Source organism: Astatotilapia calliptera, chromosome 9 (assembly GCF_900246225.1).
Source record: "Astatotilapia calliptera chromosome 9, fAstCal1.2, whole genome shotgun sequence".
Lineage (NCBI taxonomy): Eukaryota > Metazoa > Chordata > Actinopteri > Cichliformes > Cichlidae > Astatotilapia > Astatotilapia calliptera.
Window position 1 is genome coordinate 28,887,647 of NC_039310.1, and position 17,314 is coordinate 28,904,960.

The 17,314-nt window shown below is 41.1% G+C and overlaps 1 protein-coding gene across 1 annotated transcript; it reads left to right on the forward strand.

Annotated features, from left to right (window-relative positions):
• Positions 1-5,589: 5,589 nt before the first annotated feature.
• Positions 5,590-8,076, forward strand: LOC113029498 (zinc finger protein 239-like; the record flags this gene model as incomplete). The annotated part of the gene is made up of 2 exons (XM_026180390.1): positions 5,590-6,165; positions 6,718-8,076. Coding segments are annotated over 2 exons (1,155 nt in total), but the record flags the coding sequence as incomplete, so codon positions are not given.
• Positions 8,077-17,314: the final 9,238 nt, after the last annotated feature.

Consider the following 17,314-nt stretch of genomic DNA (forward strand, 5'->3'; position numbering starts at 1 on the left):
TTTGTGGGCTCATCTAAAGGTAAGCACCGAGCTAACTTTACTATGAGTTCAGTTCATGTTGAGTTTAGCTCCTGAATGAGGTCTTCTGCTGCTCTCCTCGGTGTCTGTTCACAGTTCATTGTGAACACGTTGAGAGAAGAGTGAGAGAGTGTTTGGAGAAAAACACCAACTAATCATTAGCTCAACATGCTACTGGTGTCAACCCAGCCTCCAGTTTGGGAATTAAAGTCAAGTCAGCCTCCACCATGCTTTGTGTTTCCTTTGTATTCTAAGTATTACGGCAGGATGCGCGGACACCTGATTTCAAAATAGAGACCAGCTTCGACTGAATTAACAGATATGTCAAGAACATAAAAAATATTATTTAGTCTTTAGTCAGCTGCTGTGGATGGACAGGATGGACTCAGGATGTGTCATATACGATCATGGGGCCTCACAACGAGAAACAGGAAACAGATGGAGGTGAGAGAGTGCTGAAACCGTTAGTGAGGAACAAACACCAATACTATAAAAGGAGTTGCAGACAACTGTAACTCACTGGCGCATGTTATGTTATCTGCTTAGGCATGAAGGGGCGTGAACCCTGACATGTAAAACTGTGTATCGAAGTGCTTCCTCTTTGAGATCTACTGGACTACGCTGAGGGTGGTGTCGTGTACATCTCCCACATATGTGCTTAATAAATAATTGTTGTTGACTGGACAAGATCTGAGTAATGTTTTTTTGTTCTCAGCCCAACATCAAAGAATCAGGACAGTACCGTTCAGAGAGTTGGGGAATGGCTGCACAGAATCAAACTTTTAGGAGTGGTGGAGGCGGTGGGACTGGGGGGCTGAAGCAGTTGAAAGTGTGGGGTGGGGGAGTGACAGGTCTGTCCCTGTTTGTGGAAACCACAGGAGGAGCTGTTCAGGCTGTTGCTGGGTGTGAATTGTTGATGGAGTCTTTAAACTTGTAGTTGCTGTTTTCCAGACTGAAGCAGAGTCGTTAGCTGAAAACTGGTTTTAGAGGTTCATTCAGGACACCTTCTCAGGCTCTTACAGCCTTACCTGTATCATAACAAAGTGTATAAACCCCAATCCACCTTTAACATGGTCCTTCTCCCAAACCTTCAAATAGGACTTTCTGGCCCTGTCATAGTAAAGGGCTGCTTAGAATATTAGAGCCAATGTCACAAAGTTCCTCCTGAAGTATAAGTGAGTGAGAGAGTTTCCTCACTTTGCAGCACAACACGTCTCACAAGATTTCTACAAGCAATCAGAGTGAAATTTGTACTTTGTGTTGTCAGATGAACATATGAGACACTTTGACTCTTCAGTGCAGTGTGGAGCCTAACAAAGATCTGTTTTGTGTCCCAGCTGATCAGCAAGAGGAGAAGAGTCTGACGGAGCAGCAGAGGAACATTTTCAGCCATCTGGACTCAGCTGAGTCACTACAGAGGAAACAATGAGCTCAACACAGGAGGTGAGGAAAATATCACAGTTTCACCAAATAATCAGTCACGTCTAAAACTCTCATCCTCCCAAACTGTTATGTCACTGTGTTGTATATTATGTTGTTTTTTAGAGACCACAGCACATGTTAAAATCAGGAAGGTTTATTCATCAACATTATTAATAATCAAATGGACATTTGTCAGAGTTTTACCCCTGATACTGCTGGATAAACAGAAACTCACTCAGGAACGAGGTCACACAGAGCTCAAGTTTTCACTCGCGAGGGGGAAGCAGTTGTCTCCAACCCACTTCAACTTGCTTTCCCCCTGCAGGTTGTTTTTATTGGTTACACACATGAAGCATAAAGCTTGTTGCTGTATTACCTATGAGAAACTACTATAACTGGTTATAAAGTGATTGTGCTGTGCAAGTGTGATTATACATTGTGTGTGGTTATATGATGAGAGTGCAGCTGTCCCAGATTGTTGTTGGTAGAATCTGTTCTTCTCAAGGCTGCTTGTTCCCCTTATCAATGTCATGCACGTAGTCATATGCGTAGGTTACCTAGATAGCAAACAGAAGCATTCTAGCTTTCTAAATGGCATTGTGTAGCTTTTTAAATGGCAACCTACAACACATACATTAAACCTAACAGTTTTTTCATGACCCCAAAAAATACACGTTCAAAGCACCACAACAGCAGCCCGATATCAGACAGAAGCTGTCAGCTGAGCTCTGTAGAGTGGGCAATTATAATGAAGCTCTATATTATAATTTGTAGATTCAAGCTGCTCTTCACATTTTTGGCCAGCAGATGTCACCAAAGAGGACTGTGTTGAAAAGCTTTGAGTAATGAACCTTTTTCAATACAAGCTTCAGTGTTTCAGAAAGCTTCATTTGGCCATCACTGATATAAATAATATTATAGAAATGATCAGAGGAGGCAAAAGTACATTTACTCTATACTTAAGTGGAAGTACAGATATTAGTGTTATAAATACTTCAGTAAAAGTATTCATTCACCTTCTTTATTTAAGTACCAGTGAAAAAGTACAGGCTCTGAAATGTAATCAGAGTAAACAAGTAAAAGTAGCTCCTTGAAGAACATTTTAACCACATGTTTTTATCCAAAGTTAACTGAACCTTGTGCTTTGTTAATGTAATAATAAAATAAGATTAGTAAATGAAGTAAAAACTATTTATTTCTAATAAAGGTTCTCTGTTTGAATCAGGTGTGAATGTGCGAGTGAATGGTTGTCTGTCCCTGTGTGTTGGCCCTGCGACAGACTGGCGACCTGTCCAGGGTGTACCCCGCCTCTCGCCCTATGACAGCTGGGATAGGCTCCAGCGCCCCCCGCGACCCTGAAAAGGATAAGCGGAAGCGAATGGATGGATGGATGTTTGAATCAGTTAATTAGAAAATGAAGGAAAATAAAACATATGTGTATTTTCTGTTACCTACACTGTAGAGGGTGACTTTGCCTCTAAACAGGAACATGAGCAGGGAAGAGGTTAAAGTGGGATTGAGCAGGTGGGAACCCTAAAATCAGCTGTAGTGGCTCAGCGTGGGGAAAAGAATCACAGCTCACAATAATTTCTGTTGAGAGCTCCAGTAGATTTTCTTAAATTACAGGCTGTGATCAGCTGACCTGCTGCTCTCTGTGGATGTACACAACTGAATTCAACCAGATGTCAGCAGATGTTTCATGAGCTGTCCTGGCTGATTTCCATCCTCTACACTGACAGTACACTGTCTTTATATTAGACACTATACTGTTGGTATGAAGGTGGAACTCAGTGAATGAATGTCAGCATCATGAGCTTCAGTTTAAATGAATCTCTGCTACACTTGATGTAATCTAACTGTGACATGAGCACCACAGTCACTGTGCACCAGTCACACACTGTCCTTTACTTTAAATCCATCACAGTTCAGCAAACGAACCTGTTTATCCTGCACTAACCTGCAGAGGATCTTCATGCAGTCTTTAAATAACACAGTTAATCTGCCTCAGATTGTTTTGCAGCATCTTTCACAACCTGAAAAAACACAATGTCACATGTACAGACCCAATATCTGATTTCAACACATGAGGACTTACATGTAAGCTTTAATGTCCAGTTGATCAAATCCGACTGAGCAGTCCTTCCCTTTGAGGAATTATGGATTTGATCAACTGGTCTGTGAATGCAATTGACACCCCTTCTCAACAAGAAGTCTGGGCTCGGGTGAGCCTGAGTGCTTAAGATATCTACCTATTCGGAACCATGATAACAGGGTTCTTGCTGATCGGAGCTGGCTTGGCCCTGGCTTATCGCAGAATTAAGGAAGTGGAACTGACTGTTCAAACCCCCACAAGGCTGCCCGCTGGGATTGAAATGATGGGACGAGGCGTGAGTTTCTCAAAATGGGCTCATTGAGTGCAGCACGGAGAAGATCTTGGAGAACGCATGGCTGCCGTGAATACTCACAACAAGACCTCTGAGTGAAAAACTGGATTACATCTGGAGGGGCTAGCTCCAATAACACCTTTGAGCGCAAATTGGATCAAATCTTGGGAAGTGCACTGCGGTCGTGAGTTCTCAGAACCTGCTCTTTGACCACAAGAATGACAACATCACGGAGCGTAAGTTTGGATAACATCATGGAGAAGCTCACGGCTCTCCAACGGGAGATTGAGAGACCAGCGTTGGAACAGCTTTGAAATACATATGAGTTGTTCGCACTAAAGTAAAAACCATCATCACTTCATGCGGCTACCCCTTCGGCGCCAGCTGCGGCCTCAAGGCTGGAGCCCAACAAAACACCCTGATAACGACTGTGTTTAGTCTGTTCCTTCCCATTCCATGCAAGGCCACCTGGGTTAGCTGGAAGACTGTTTACTTAGCCTGATAGGGCGGAGGACACTGTCTCAGCTGAACACACACATACACTTACACTGATAAGCACACACTCATCCCCCTCCCTTTCCAAACGCCTTCGATGTTTGTTTCCTGTTTCCTGCTTCCTGCGGGGGAACACGGCGGGTCTGTGTGCTGGAATGGTAGCGCTGTGCAGGGCGGCTGCTGTGTTCGCTTCGGATTGCTCCTCACTCCTCACCCAATCCTGTGGCTTGTCATGTCTTTCACAAAGTTGTGCTGTGGACATTTATGTGCTTTTTGTACAGAGAAGTTTTTTGTTTCCTGTTCTCATGCTGTCCTACCATGGAAGCACAGCACGAGTAGAGGTCTCTTTTTTTCCTCTTGTACTTTCCCATTGTAGTGTACATTTAAGTGTTTTTCTGTAACGCTACCGATCTCCAACTTGTATCCCCATGTAATGTCTGTGTTGTGTGTGTAAGGTCGGGGGGGGTCCCATTTCACTGCAAGGCAACCTGCATGTGGTGAATAAAGCTTTGATTGATTGATTAAATCTAACCTCTCTTCTTCCTCTCCTGTCCTGTGTGTCTTATCTTTCTCCATCTCTGAGTGAAGTTAGCTCTCTTCCTTTTCTCTCCCTGTGATGTACAGCAGCTGGACCTTTAGCCAGCAACACACTGTGAGACAAACTGCACACAAACAGTTTGTGTGTTTGCTGATGTTTGTTGATAGAAACGCTGCATTTGAAATTACCTGTTTGTTCAGGTGCTGTGCAAAAAAGAAAGAAGAACAACGTCTCACTTTAACTCCTGACTATGACTCACAGTTTTGCCTCTTTCATCTCTTTTTATGTTTCACACCCTGGTGATTAGTACACGATCAGGATTGTGTTTCATGTGTTACTTTTCAGGCTCAAATCAGTTTGATGCCCTTAGTGATGAAATAACTCCCCTCAAATTCCTCAAACCAAAAGTAAAAAGTCTGTTTTGAAAATGTAATGAGTAGAAAGTCCTTTTTTTAATGTGGGGAGTAAAAGTAAGGAAAATAAGGAAAAATGATTCTAGAGTGTTTAAACAGTCATGAATTATTTTTAACACCAGGTTGGATGTAATGTGTTAGAACTACCAGCAGGTGGGGATAAGAGACCTTTAAGGTGTTTGGTGCCACACTCCACCTTCAGGTTTAAAACTAGTGTTAATGGAGGGAGTTTGAAGGTTGAGTTTGTTCTACGACTGCATTTCACTCACTGCCTCTGTTTGTATCTCTGTCACTGCAGGACCAACATGGAGCGAGAAGTCAGCACTCTCAGGAGGCCGACAAACCTCACAGAAGAAAGAGAGACAAAACATACAGCTGTGACGAGTGTGGGAAGGATTTTACTGGGAAGGGTTCACTAAAACATCATCAGGTCATCCACACTGGAGAGAGACCGTACAGCTGTGACTTGTGTGGAAAGACTTTTTCCTGGAAGGATGCTCTGAAACAGCACCAAGTCATCCACAGTGGAGTTAAAGCGTACAGCTGTGATCAGTGTGGCAGAGCTTTTACTCACAGTAGCAGCTTACAGAGGCATCTAGTTACCCACTCTGGAATTAAGGCATACAGCTGTGACATTTGTGGGAAAACCTTCAGTCAGATAGGGTACCGAAATATACACCTACGCATTCACACCGGACATGATGTGTACTGCTGTGAAAAGTGTGGCAAACAGTTTACAACCAACACGCAGTTCCAACAACACATGTTTACCCACTCTGAGGAGAGACCTTATAAATGTGATCTGTGTGAGAAGACTTTTAAATCTCCACATGACCTGAGACTACACCAAAAGATCCACACCAGAAAGAGACTCTACAAGTGCAGTTACTGTGAGGTATGTATTTATATTTTTATCTTGTCATTTTAGCCTGACTGTTTGGAACAACTCTGCTCATTAAACTGTCTTAGCTAGGGTTGGGTTTTGATAATCGATTTACCGATTAAAATCGAGTCTGGCATGGATAACGTGATATCGATTCATTAAAATCCTGAATCGATTTTTTATTATAATTTTATTTTTTCCCGAAACGCCCGAATCTCTGGTAAAACCTCATACAATTTCGACAACCACCAAACAGTAAATGAGAGCAGGAACACGGATTCTGCACAAAGACGTAAACACAAAGCGCCGACTCGCAGATCAGAATCAGTGAGATGTCGCCTTTCTCACCTGACGGCACGGACATGGTCGGGGCTGAAAGTTTGCAGCTCACTGATTCTGATGTTTCGGCAATTCTACTGCATGAAAAAGCAGCTCTGAGTGATTATTCAGATTTTCATTTCAGTTATGATTTTTGTTTGTTTTTTATTTGCTCTTTATTTCAGGCGACGTTCAGGATAAAAATGTTGAAGGACTGACTTACACTGTCGTTGTGTCTTTGTTTAGAAGCAGAGCGACACAGATGGATCCAGTTCTCAACCCTGTCATCACTGTGGTGGTGGGAAAGACTTTCATTGTGACCTTTGTCACAAAGCTTTCAGTCGGCAAGAAACCCTGAAAATACATCAACGTAAACACACTGGAGACAAACTGAAATACTGCAATGAATGTGGGAGAAGCTTCAGCACATCAAATGGATTAAAACGACATGAACTCATTCACAGCGGGACAAAAAAGCACATCTGTGATCAGTGTGGGTCATCTTTCATTGCTGCAGGTGGGCTTAAAACACACAAACGAGTCCACACAGGAGAGAAACCATACAAGTGCAGACACTGTGACCAAAGCTTCTCACAATCAGCTAATCGTAACTATCATGAACGTACACACATGGAAGGAAACTACAGCTGTGACCAGTGTGACAAGAGCTTCAGGAATCTCAGTTCATACTCCAGACACAAACGATCCCACGTTACTAATAAACTGTTTCACTGTTACCAATGTGCCCAAACATTCACTAAATTATCTGCTCTGTGCAAACATCAGTGTCATCACTCGGGGCTGGAATCACTCCCATCACAGTAAATCTGAAGAGACAGAAAGATCCTCTTCTGCTTTCAGGGTCAGACTCAAAACTCTTGAGATCAGGCTCCACAGAGTTCAGAGTGAATCTCCTATAAAGATCTGATGAGGCAACTATGAATGAAAATGGTTCCCTAGTCTCATTTTAAGCTTTCTAAACTGTTCTGCTTCAGTGTTCATGTCGAGTGGTTCGCTTTGTTCCAGCAGTTGGATGAAGAATTTTGAGCTGTGATTTCATTTCCTGTATTTCAGAGTAAAGGCTGAAGTGACAAATGGAAACATGTTTACAGTCAGTCAGATGAACTGTTTTCAGTGGCACAGATGGAGGTTTATCAGAGGAGGAGACTTGGCTGCTCTCCACTCACACTGAACAGGGTTCCTGCAGCTTATTAAAAATCTGACCTGAAAGTTATGAAAAATTTCCTTGTAACACTGAGTTACAGTAGGGGGCTGCTCCGTAATCCAGTTCAATAACACATCTCCTGACATTAAACATAAGCTTATTTAATAATGTGGATCTCTTTTTGTCCAGATTTTTATTCAGAGGCAGCAACTGTGGTAAGAATTGACCCGGATCTTTACAGATCTTACAGTTTAGTATCAAGTTCATTTCCTTGTTGATGCAGAGCCAGAATTTAGATATTTTTAGACAATTCCATAAAAGATGCATGTAAGTTCCATCTGCTGTTTTATATTTGAGAAGAAAAGGTTGAAAGATCTTTAAAATCTTTTATTTTTCCTTAAACTTGCTGTAGGTATTAAAACTTATGATTTTGTGTTTAAGATGTCGAAACAATTAATTTTGGGAATTGATTTTTTTAAAGTTGTGGTTTCATTTGCTCAGAGTTCATCAATGTTTTCCTGATACAAGGTGGGATGGATCCATGCTTTTATGCTGTTTAAGACAAATTCTGAAAGCTGAACGTTGCAGAGATTGAGACCCATTAGACCAGGCAGCATTTTTCAATCTTCTATTGTCCTAAGCTGTGGCCTCAGTTTCACTGGAAGTTGAACCCAAGTACGGTGTTCAGCTGTGGACTGGTCCATGGACCCGCCTGTCCTCCAGGAACACAAGTACACATCCTGGACAGGGAGGAACGCCTGTTTGAGACCAGAGTCAAGGAGACCATTTACATGACAAGGGAAAGACTCTGAATCAAGGAGGGGGCTTAAAGGTGCATTTATTTCCTTTGCAACGTCCATTTGAATTTCCATTTAAACACAGACAACAAGTAACTAGACTAAGCACAGTAGGAAATGGTTTGCCCCTTCTCATCAGCAACACCTGGACAGAATTACCCTTGACCTTAAATAACCCCGTACCTACCTCTGTTATAACCAGCAAGGTGTTCAAATAGCGCACCACTTCAGTTTTTTTATTATATGATGACTTCTGCATTATTAAGTGATAAGAACAAGTAGTCTGATGTCCTGTAATCATGATGACGCTAAAATTGGAGATACAATAGAAGATACAATAAATAAAATAATTTTTTGTACAAAGTATCAGTATCTGTTCAGTATCATCGATACCAGCCTGAATTTTACTTGGTATCGAATCAGAAATGAAATCAGTGGTATCCCACATTACTAGTCATGATACATCTTTACAATATGCATAAGAGGGCAAACCATGTTTCATTTATAGGCAAGGCAAGTTTATTTATATAGCACAATTCCACAACAAGGTCATTCAAAGTGCTTTACAGAGACATTCAAAAACAAAAACAAATAAAAAGCACGATTTAAAATTGATTAAAAAACAGTCGATAAAATCAGAACAGTAGATAAAATCAGTAGTTAAAATGTAAGTTTTGAAATTTAAGCTTAAAAGTGTGGATTTGGTGCTTTATTCAAATGCAGCTGAGAACAGGTGAGTCTTCAACCTGGATTTAAATAAACTCAGTGTTTCAGCTGATCTGAGGCTTTCTGGGAGTTTGTTCCAGATATAAGGAGCATAAAAGCTGAATGCAGCTTCTCCGTGTCTGGTTCTGACTCTGGGAACTGATTTAAAGAAAAATGGATCCAGATGACCTGAGGGATCTGGAAGGTTCATACTGGGTCACTGATGTATTTTGGTCCTAAACCATTCAGAGCTTTATAGACCAGCATCAGGACTTTAAAGTCTATCCTCTGACGGACAGGCAGCCAGTGTAAGGACCTCAGAGCTGGACTGATGTGGTCCACTTTTTTGGTCTTAGTGAGGACTCGAGCAGCAGAGTTCTGAATGAGCTGTAGTTGTCTGACTGATTTTTTAGGTAGACCTGTAAAGATGCTGTTACAGTAATCAAGCATACTAAAGATGAATGCATGGACTAGTTTTTCCAGGTCCTATTGAGACATCAGATCTTTTATCCTTGAAATATTCTTGAGGTGATAGTAAGCTGACTTTGTTATTGTCTTAATGTGTTTTTCTAAGTGTAGGGCTGCATCCATCACTACACCCAAATTTCTCGCCTGGTTGGTGGTTTTTAGGTGTATAGATTGAAGTTCTCTGGTGACCTGTAATCGTTTTTCTTTGGCACCAAAGACTATTACTTCAGTTTTGTTTCTGTTTAGCTGGAGAAAATTGTGGCACAACCAGTCATTAATTTCCTCAATGCATTTACCAAGAGCCTGTACAGGGCCTCGGTCTCCTGGTGACATTGTGATATATATTTGTGTGTCATCTGCATAGCTATGATAGTTTATTTTGTTGTGCTTTATAATCTGTGCCAGTGGGAGCATGTAAATGTTAAACAGAAGGGGTCCCAAGATGGAACCTTGGGGAACTCTACATGTGATACTTGTCTGCTCAGATGTGAAGTTACCTATTGATACAAAGTATTTCCTGTTTTCTACGTATGTTTTGAACCAGTTTAGTACAGTTCCTGAAAGACCTGTCCAGTTCTCCAGTCATTTGAGTAATATGTTGTGGTCAACTGTATCAAATGCTGAACTGAGATCCAGTAAAACTAAGACTGACATTTTTCCACTGTCTGTATTCAGACATATGTCATTAAACACTTTGGTCAGAGCGGTTTCAGTGCTGTGGTTCTGTCTAAAACCTGACTGGAAGGCATCATAGCAGTTATTCTGTTTTAAGAAGTAATTGAGCTGTTGAGAAACTGCTTTTCAATGATCTTACTTAAAAATGGGAGATTTGAGATCGGGCTGTAGTTGTTCATTTGTGTCTTGTCAAGATTGTCCTTTTTTAGTATAGGTTTGATTACAGCAGTTTTTAGTGGTTCTGGAAACACACCTGATATTAAAAAAAAGTTGACGATCTGTAACAGGTCTGACTCTAAAGTCTTTGAGACCTTTTTGAAAAAACCTGTTGGCAGGACATCTAAACAGCAGGAGGAGGAGTTCAGTTGACCTAAGATGTCCTCCAGGTCTTTGCTGTTAATCGGGTGAAACTGTTTCATGGTGTTTAAACAGTTTTTCGGTGGACACAGTACATATCCTGAATCTGCTGTTGATGTACCAATTGCTTGTCTAATCTTTTGGATTTTTTCTGTGAAGAATTTGGCAAAGTCATTGCAGGTCATGGTCGAATGAAGTTCAGCTGCCACTGACACAGGAGGGTTTGTTAGCCTGTCAACTGTAGAAAAAAACATCATTCTATACATCATTCTACCAGTAATCTAGTTCATCAGTTTGTAGTTTCACAAAACAAAACTAAAAGGAATTTTTGCCACAGGTTTTTCAATGAATTTTGTTAATTTTGTTTCCAGATAAGAGAGGCCAGACCTTTCTTATCCTCTGTGTTTAATCTGGACCTTGGGACAGCTAAGAGCATCTGATCCACAGACTTCAGTGATCTTACAGGAGCGAACCAATTTAAAAGATCAGAAAGGTTTGAGGGTGCTAACCCATGCAACGCCTTAAAAACACATAATAAAACGTTAAAATTAATTCAAAACCTAACTGGCAGCCACTGTAAGGATGCCAGTACGGGAGATATGTAGTCTTGGTTGCATAAAAAAAGATAACCTTTATTAATCCTTCGTGTGGGAAATTTTTGTTACAGTAATAGACAGTGCAAAGTTGCATAGAAAATTTTGAGAAAAAACACTGGAATAATACAGTGGGGCAAAAAAGTATTTAGTCAGCCACCGATTGTGCAAGTACCCCCACTTAAAATGATGACAGAGGTCAGTAATTTGCACCAGAGGTACACTTCAACTGTGAGAGACAGAATGTGAAAAAAAAAACCATGAATCCACATGGTAGGATTTGTAAAGAATTTATTCGTAAATCAGGGTGGAAAATAAGTATTTGGTCAATAACAAAAATACAACTCAATACTTTGTAACATAACCTTTGTTGGCAATAACAGAGGTCAAACGTTTACTATAGGTCTTTACCAGGTTTGCACACACAGTAGCTGGTATTTTGGCCCATTCCTCCATGCAGATCTTCTCGAGAGCAGTGATGTTTTGGGGCTGTCGCCGAGCAACACGGACTTTCAACTCCCGCCACAGATTTTCTATGGGGTTGAGGTCTGGAGACTGGCTAGGCCACTCCAGGACTTTCAAATGCTTCTTACGGAGCCACTCCTTTGTTGCCCGGGCGGTGTGTTTTGGATCATTGTCATGTTGGAACACCCAGCCTCATTTCATCTTCAAAGTTCTCACTGATGGAAGGAGGTTGTGGCTCAAAATCTCACAATACATGGCCCCATTCATTCTGTCCTTAACACGGATCAGAATAGAATGAAATAAAATACTACATACAATCGAATAAAATAGACTACAAATGCTATATAGAATTGAGTATAATACAACGATGCCAGAAAGAGTATTGCACATGTGTGGATGTGTGTGTTTAGTCAGTTGAAGTCTTTCTTGTGCTGTGGAGTCTGATGGCAGTGGGGAGGAAAGACCTGCGAAATCTCTCCGTCCCACATCATAGGTGCCGCAGCCACTGAAGGAGCTGCTCAGAGCTGTCAGAGTCTCCTGCATGGGGTGGGAGATGTTGTCCAACAGGGATGACAGCTTAGCCACCATTCTCCTGTCACTCACCACCTCTAGGTCCAGAGGGCATCCTAGAACAGAACTGAAAGTAGAGATAGTGTCTGTCTCCCAAATCCAACCTGGAAGCTGGTTCCACAGAAGAGGGACCTGAAAACTGAAGGCTCTCCCTCCCATTCTACTTTTAAATACTCTAGGAACAACAAGTAAGCCTGCAGTGCGAGAGCGAAGTGCTCTAATAAGGTGATATGGTACTACAAGGTCATTAAGATAAGATGGAGCCTGATTATTTAAGACCTTGTATGTGAGGAGCAGAATTTTGAATTCATGCCAGTATATGACATCCCCTCATCTCATCTATCACTCTCCACTTGGTGTCCATCTGAGAACAAGGCACAACTTGCTATTGCAATTAACTATTATGTAATTATCCACACCTAACAACTCCTGCACTTAATCTATAATAAAAATTGTGACAGCAGCAAAACATTCCAGTTGTGCTTATTATTATTCTTATACTGGAATACCTCTCCAACAACTGGTCCATGTGTTAATGTTACCTGTGCTCTTTGTAATCCAGCTGCTGAGGAATCCTCTGCCTTTAGTAGCCTCACACAGCTCTGTTTCCTCCCCATGTCCTTACCAGCCATGTCTGGACAATGTTATATCATGAATAATAATTTTAAAAATCTATATACATAAAACAGACACAGTGACATTTTAGACCTTCTTCAGAATACTGGATATACTTTGGGCATCATGGTGCTGATCCAGAATCCTTCCCTTATTATTTATTACTAGAGCTACAATAATAAGGCAATGAGGGGGGGAAAGTAATAAATATGAAATATTGTATTCATGATGTATTCATTTCACTATTCACTCTGTGCAGGCAGAAAGCTTATTACATGTTTAAACTGTAGAGATACAATAATTTTACTGCTGTAAAATCAGCATTTTGTCTTATTTAAAATATAAATCTAATATGATCTGCTTCTTAATGTATGTTCTTTAAAATACAGCGTGTGATTTTTAAATATTAATTATATATAATATTAATTATAATCATCCATAATTATGTGGACATGAATATTAGATAGCTTGAAATACAAGCCCTCGCGGAAAGGCAGGAGAAGCCCTGTAACTTACTTTAAAACTAAATATGTTCCATAAAACGCTGACAGAGCTACAGACCCATGACAGCCTTACCCAGTTAGCCAGCAGCTACGACCAGCACTACTTGTACAGTTAATAAAAGGACAGGTAATGTGTGTCGCGCTGTTGCACACACAGCACGCTCAATTGTTTCAATTCGTCAGTTGCCACAAGACAACTTACCAACGTGTACGTAATAAGCTAATACTGTGTGCTGTAGACTACAGTGTGCACTGTACACCTACTTACTGGTTTTGTCGCATCAGTCTGTGGCTACGTCCACACGTATACGGGTATTTTTGAAAACGGAGATTTTCCATTTTCGTTTTAAAAAATAATCCCGTCCAGACGTAAAGGCAGAAATGAAGGAAAACGCTGCTATGAACATGCCAAAGCAACAGTGCAAAAATATTCCTAACCGTGCAGAAATGTTGGCCAATCAGAAGTCTGGAAGCCTCAGTGGGAAAAAGTAAACAAAGCTGGGGCATAGAAGCAGAACCGAGTCGTATGTGTGGAGGGACAGTAACTGTGTGTATATGTAAGCATTTAAACACTGCAGAGAGTACAATTAACAGTAACAGTATTGTAGAAATTCATTTCACCGAAACAATAACGTGGCGCACAGTGTGACGTCAAAAAAGGCGCACACCTTTGACGCTGCGTTTTCTCCGTTTTTCTCGTCCACACGTAAATGCAAAAACTGAGTTTTCAAAAATATCCACTCTGGCCGGAGTTTTTAAAAATCTCCGTTTTCAGTGACCAAAAACGCCGTTTTCGTGTGGACGAAAGGTGCAAACACATAGAAAAATCTGCATTTTCAAAAATACCCATTGGTTAATGGCGATCATGTGACTGATGCAAGTCATTTCCTTTTATTTAGCAAAAACTAGGATTGATAGTTAAATATTATTTTTGAGGGGCACAGACAGGACTCCACAAGTACACACACATAAAAAAAATGCCTCAACAAACGGGCACTTTGGGCTCCCATCAGGAAAGGGACGGGTGCTCAAGCCCCTTCCGCCCCACACCCAACCAATCCTTGAAATCTGTGGAAAAGTAGGATACGTTCGTCACCACATTTGGAGGACTCTTCGACTTTGAAAAGCCTTCATCGCATCACTGTGACATAATTGCCTACAAATACGGCATTTGAAGTATCAATCCCCTGAATTTGGACACAGTCTTCCTCTCCTGGTGCATGCTCACTTTTTTTTCGTGGTTTGCAAATAAGGAGGTGGGGCATTGCCACCACTAACTAGTGTGGACCAGAATTCACTCTTTCACTGCGTAACAGTTAAAGCACTGTGTGTGTGTGTCTCTGTGACTTCCTTCCGGTCAAAAGTAATCTCCTCACCAAGCTACATCAGATTACTTTAGACAACACACAAAACAGAGTTAACATATTACAAACACTGAGACCCCCACTCTGCATCCACTGGGCCAGTGGCCTCTTGTTGTCTTACATTTACAGATAAGCATGTGGAGAGTCTCCTTCAAACCTACTTCTAACTTATAACAATTATGAGTTTTTATTAAAGGTACAAGCATCAGCATCAGCAACCCCACACTGTAGCTTCCTGCCTCCATTTATGACAGCAGACCCCCAGTGTCCATACATTCCTTTCTCTCTAAACAATTACACACTCTCAGGCTACAGCTAAGCCAAACTAAAACACAGACAAATCCTTCCTTATTCCTATAATCTAAACAAGTTTAACACATCATATTATAATAATTTTTTTCTTGTACTCACTCTTAACAAATAATAAAAAATAGATGTTAAAAAAAAACAACCAGACAGAAAGATGATTAATTCCCCTCTTGCCCGTGCAGGTGGTTTATCATTCAAGCTCAGGTCCTCTAAAAGAGGCCTGGGGGCTTGAGGGTCCTGTGCATCCTAGCTGTTCCTAGGACTGCGCTCAAATCTCCAATGTTGTTCCTGGGATCAGCTGGAGCCAAATATTCTGATGTCACAGTAGATTTCACATTACATGAGAAGAAGAACAGGAATAGGGAATTTAATTTAAACTTACATACAGTACAGACTTACATTGATCAGTATTATAATTATGTACAAATATATACAGGTGCATCAAAGAATACAGCCAGTCAAACCGGGGTAGCATTTGTGGTCCCTGAAAAGGATCAATGGTGGACCGTCAGTACACACTGGAGAAATGCTTCCAGTACTGTCAGCTGTTCAGTGGGTAGAAGACATGTGACCGTTACAATCAGGCATTTGTTCAGACTGAAGCTCTTCATTGGCCAGTTTACAGTGTAGCCACTCAGAAAGTAGAGCAGATGTACTAACAGAGGTTCAGCAAACATTTAACGAAATACACATGATGGGACTTATAGTTGGCTTTTTATGGATCCAGCTCACTATGGAGTCAGAGGAAATGAAACGACAGAGTTGTGAAGAAAGCCACAAAACATGGGTTAACTGAACTGGCTATTAACTTCTGTCAGACAGAGATAATGAGTATAATAAGACAAGAAATAAAGGAAACATGACAAAAACAGTGGGAGGAAGAAAGGAGGGGACGATGGTTGTATAAAAATTTAAGGAGGGTAGGAGAAATGAGAAGCACAGGAAGGAGTAGGAGAGAGGAGGTGGTCATATCTGGAATAAGATTTGGACATATTGGTTTGATCACTACTATTGGTGACTGTCAAACCTTTGAGTCGCCGAGAAGCTGAATAGGGGGATAATGTTGACGCGCCCGCTGTTCAAAACGTAAGTTTACTGCAAAAGGGTTCAAGAAGTGAAAGTTGTCAGGCCTTATTCCAGTTTTTAAAACAGAGTATACATTGAGGGAGGATTCTGATGTCGACGTTTCACTCCACACCAGTTGGTGGCGGTAATGCACCATTTTGGTGTTTGACAACCGCCAATAACCAATACAAAGAAGAAGAAGTCTGTTCCGGGATCACATGCTGGACACAGTTTATGCAGACGGAGTTACCGTTTCATCCTAAGCGAGTAAAATCCTGATTTTGGATGATAAAACAAACTAAACGACCGTTTGGATCGATATCTGCATCGATCTGCCCACCCTTGTCTCCTGGATCGTAGCTGAGATCAGCGTGAACCACGTGGGTCTCTGCTCCCTGATCTGTTTCCTGTGTTTGGAAAAACTTCCAGCTTCATCGCGGAGTTTCTCTCGGTTTGTGGGCTCATCTAAAGGTAAGCACCGAGCTAACTTTACTGTGAGTTCAGTTCATGTTGAGTTTAGCTCCTGAATGAGGTCTTCTGCTGCTCTCCTCGGTGTCTGTTCACAGTTTATTGTGAACACGTTGAGAGAAGAGTGAGAGAGTGTTTGGAGAAAAACACCAGCTAATCATTAGCTCAGCATGCTGGGAGAAGTTGGAGCAGAAAAGTCTTTTCATTGTCCCTGCAGCTGTTTTTCTGCCTGCACCAAACCTCTACAGCCTCATTTCTATTTGAAGTGATAACAGGAAATGGATGAGAGCGATCTGCTGCAGTATCAGGGTCACAATAAACTTTATTGTCCAGCTGCTGTGGATGAACACATGAGAGGAAGTGAACTCCTACAAAGTCTCATTTTAATGAGCCTGGCTGCTGTAAAGTGATGCACAGGAAGATGTTAACAAAAACTAATGAAACAGAGATGAAAGTAAACAGTGTTCATATTTGAAAGCACAGAGAATAAAATATATTGTGGTGGTTAATGTGCAGCTCTTCGTGATTTGGGAGAATCATGTTTTTAATCATGTTGTGGATTGAATGTTGGGTTTTATTTATTTTGTTTACAGACGTTTTTCCCACCTGTGATCGTTCAGATTGATTTGTTTCTGTTGACTTGAATCATGTGAAGGTTTAAAGCTGCACTTCCCCCAAAAAGAATAAAGTATAATCGTGAAGAATGTAAAAATGTCTTCCTGTG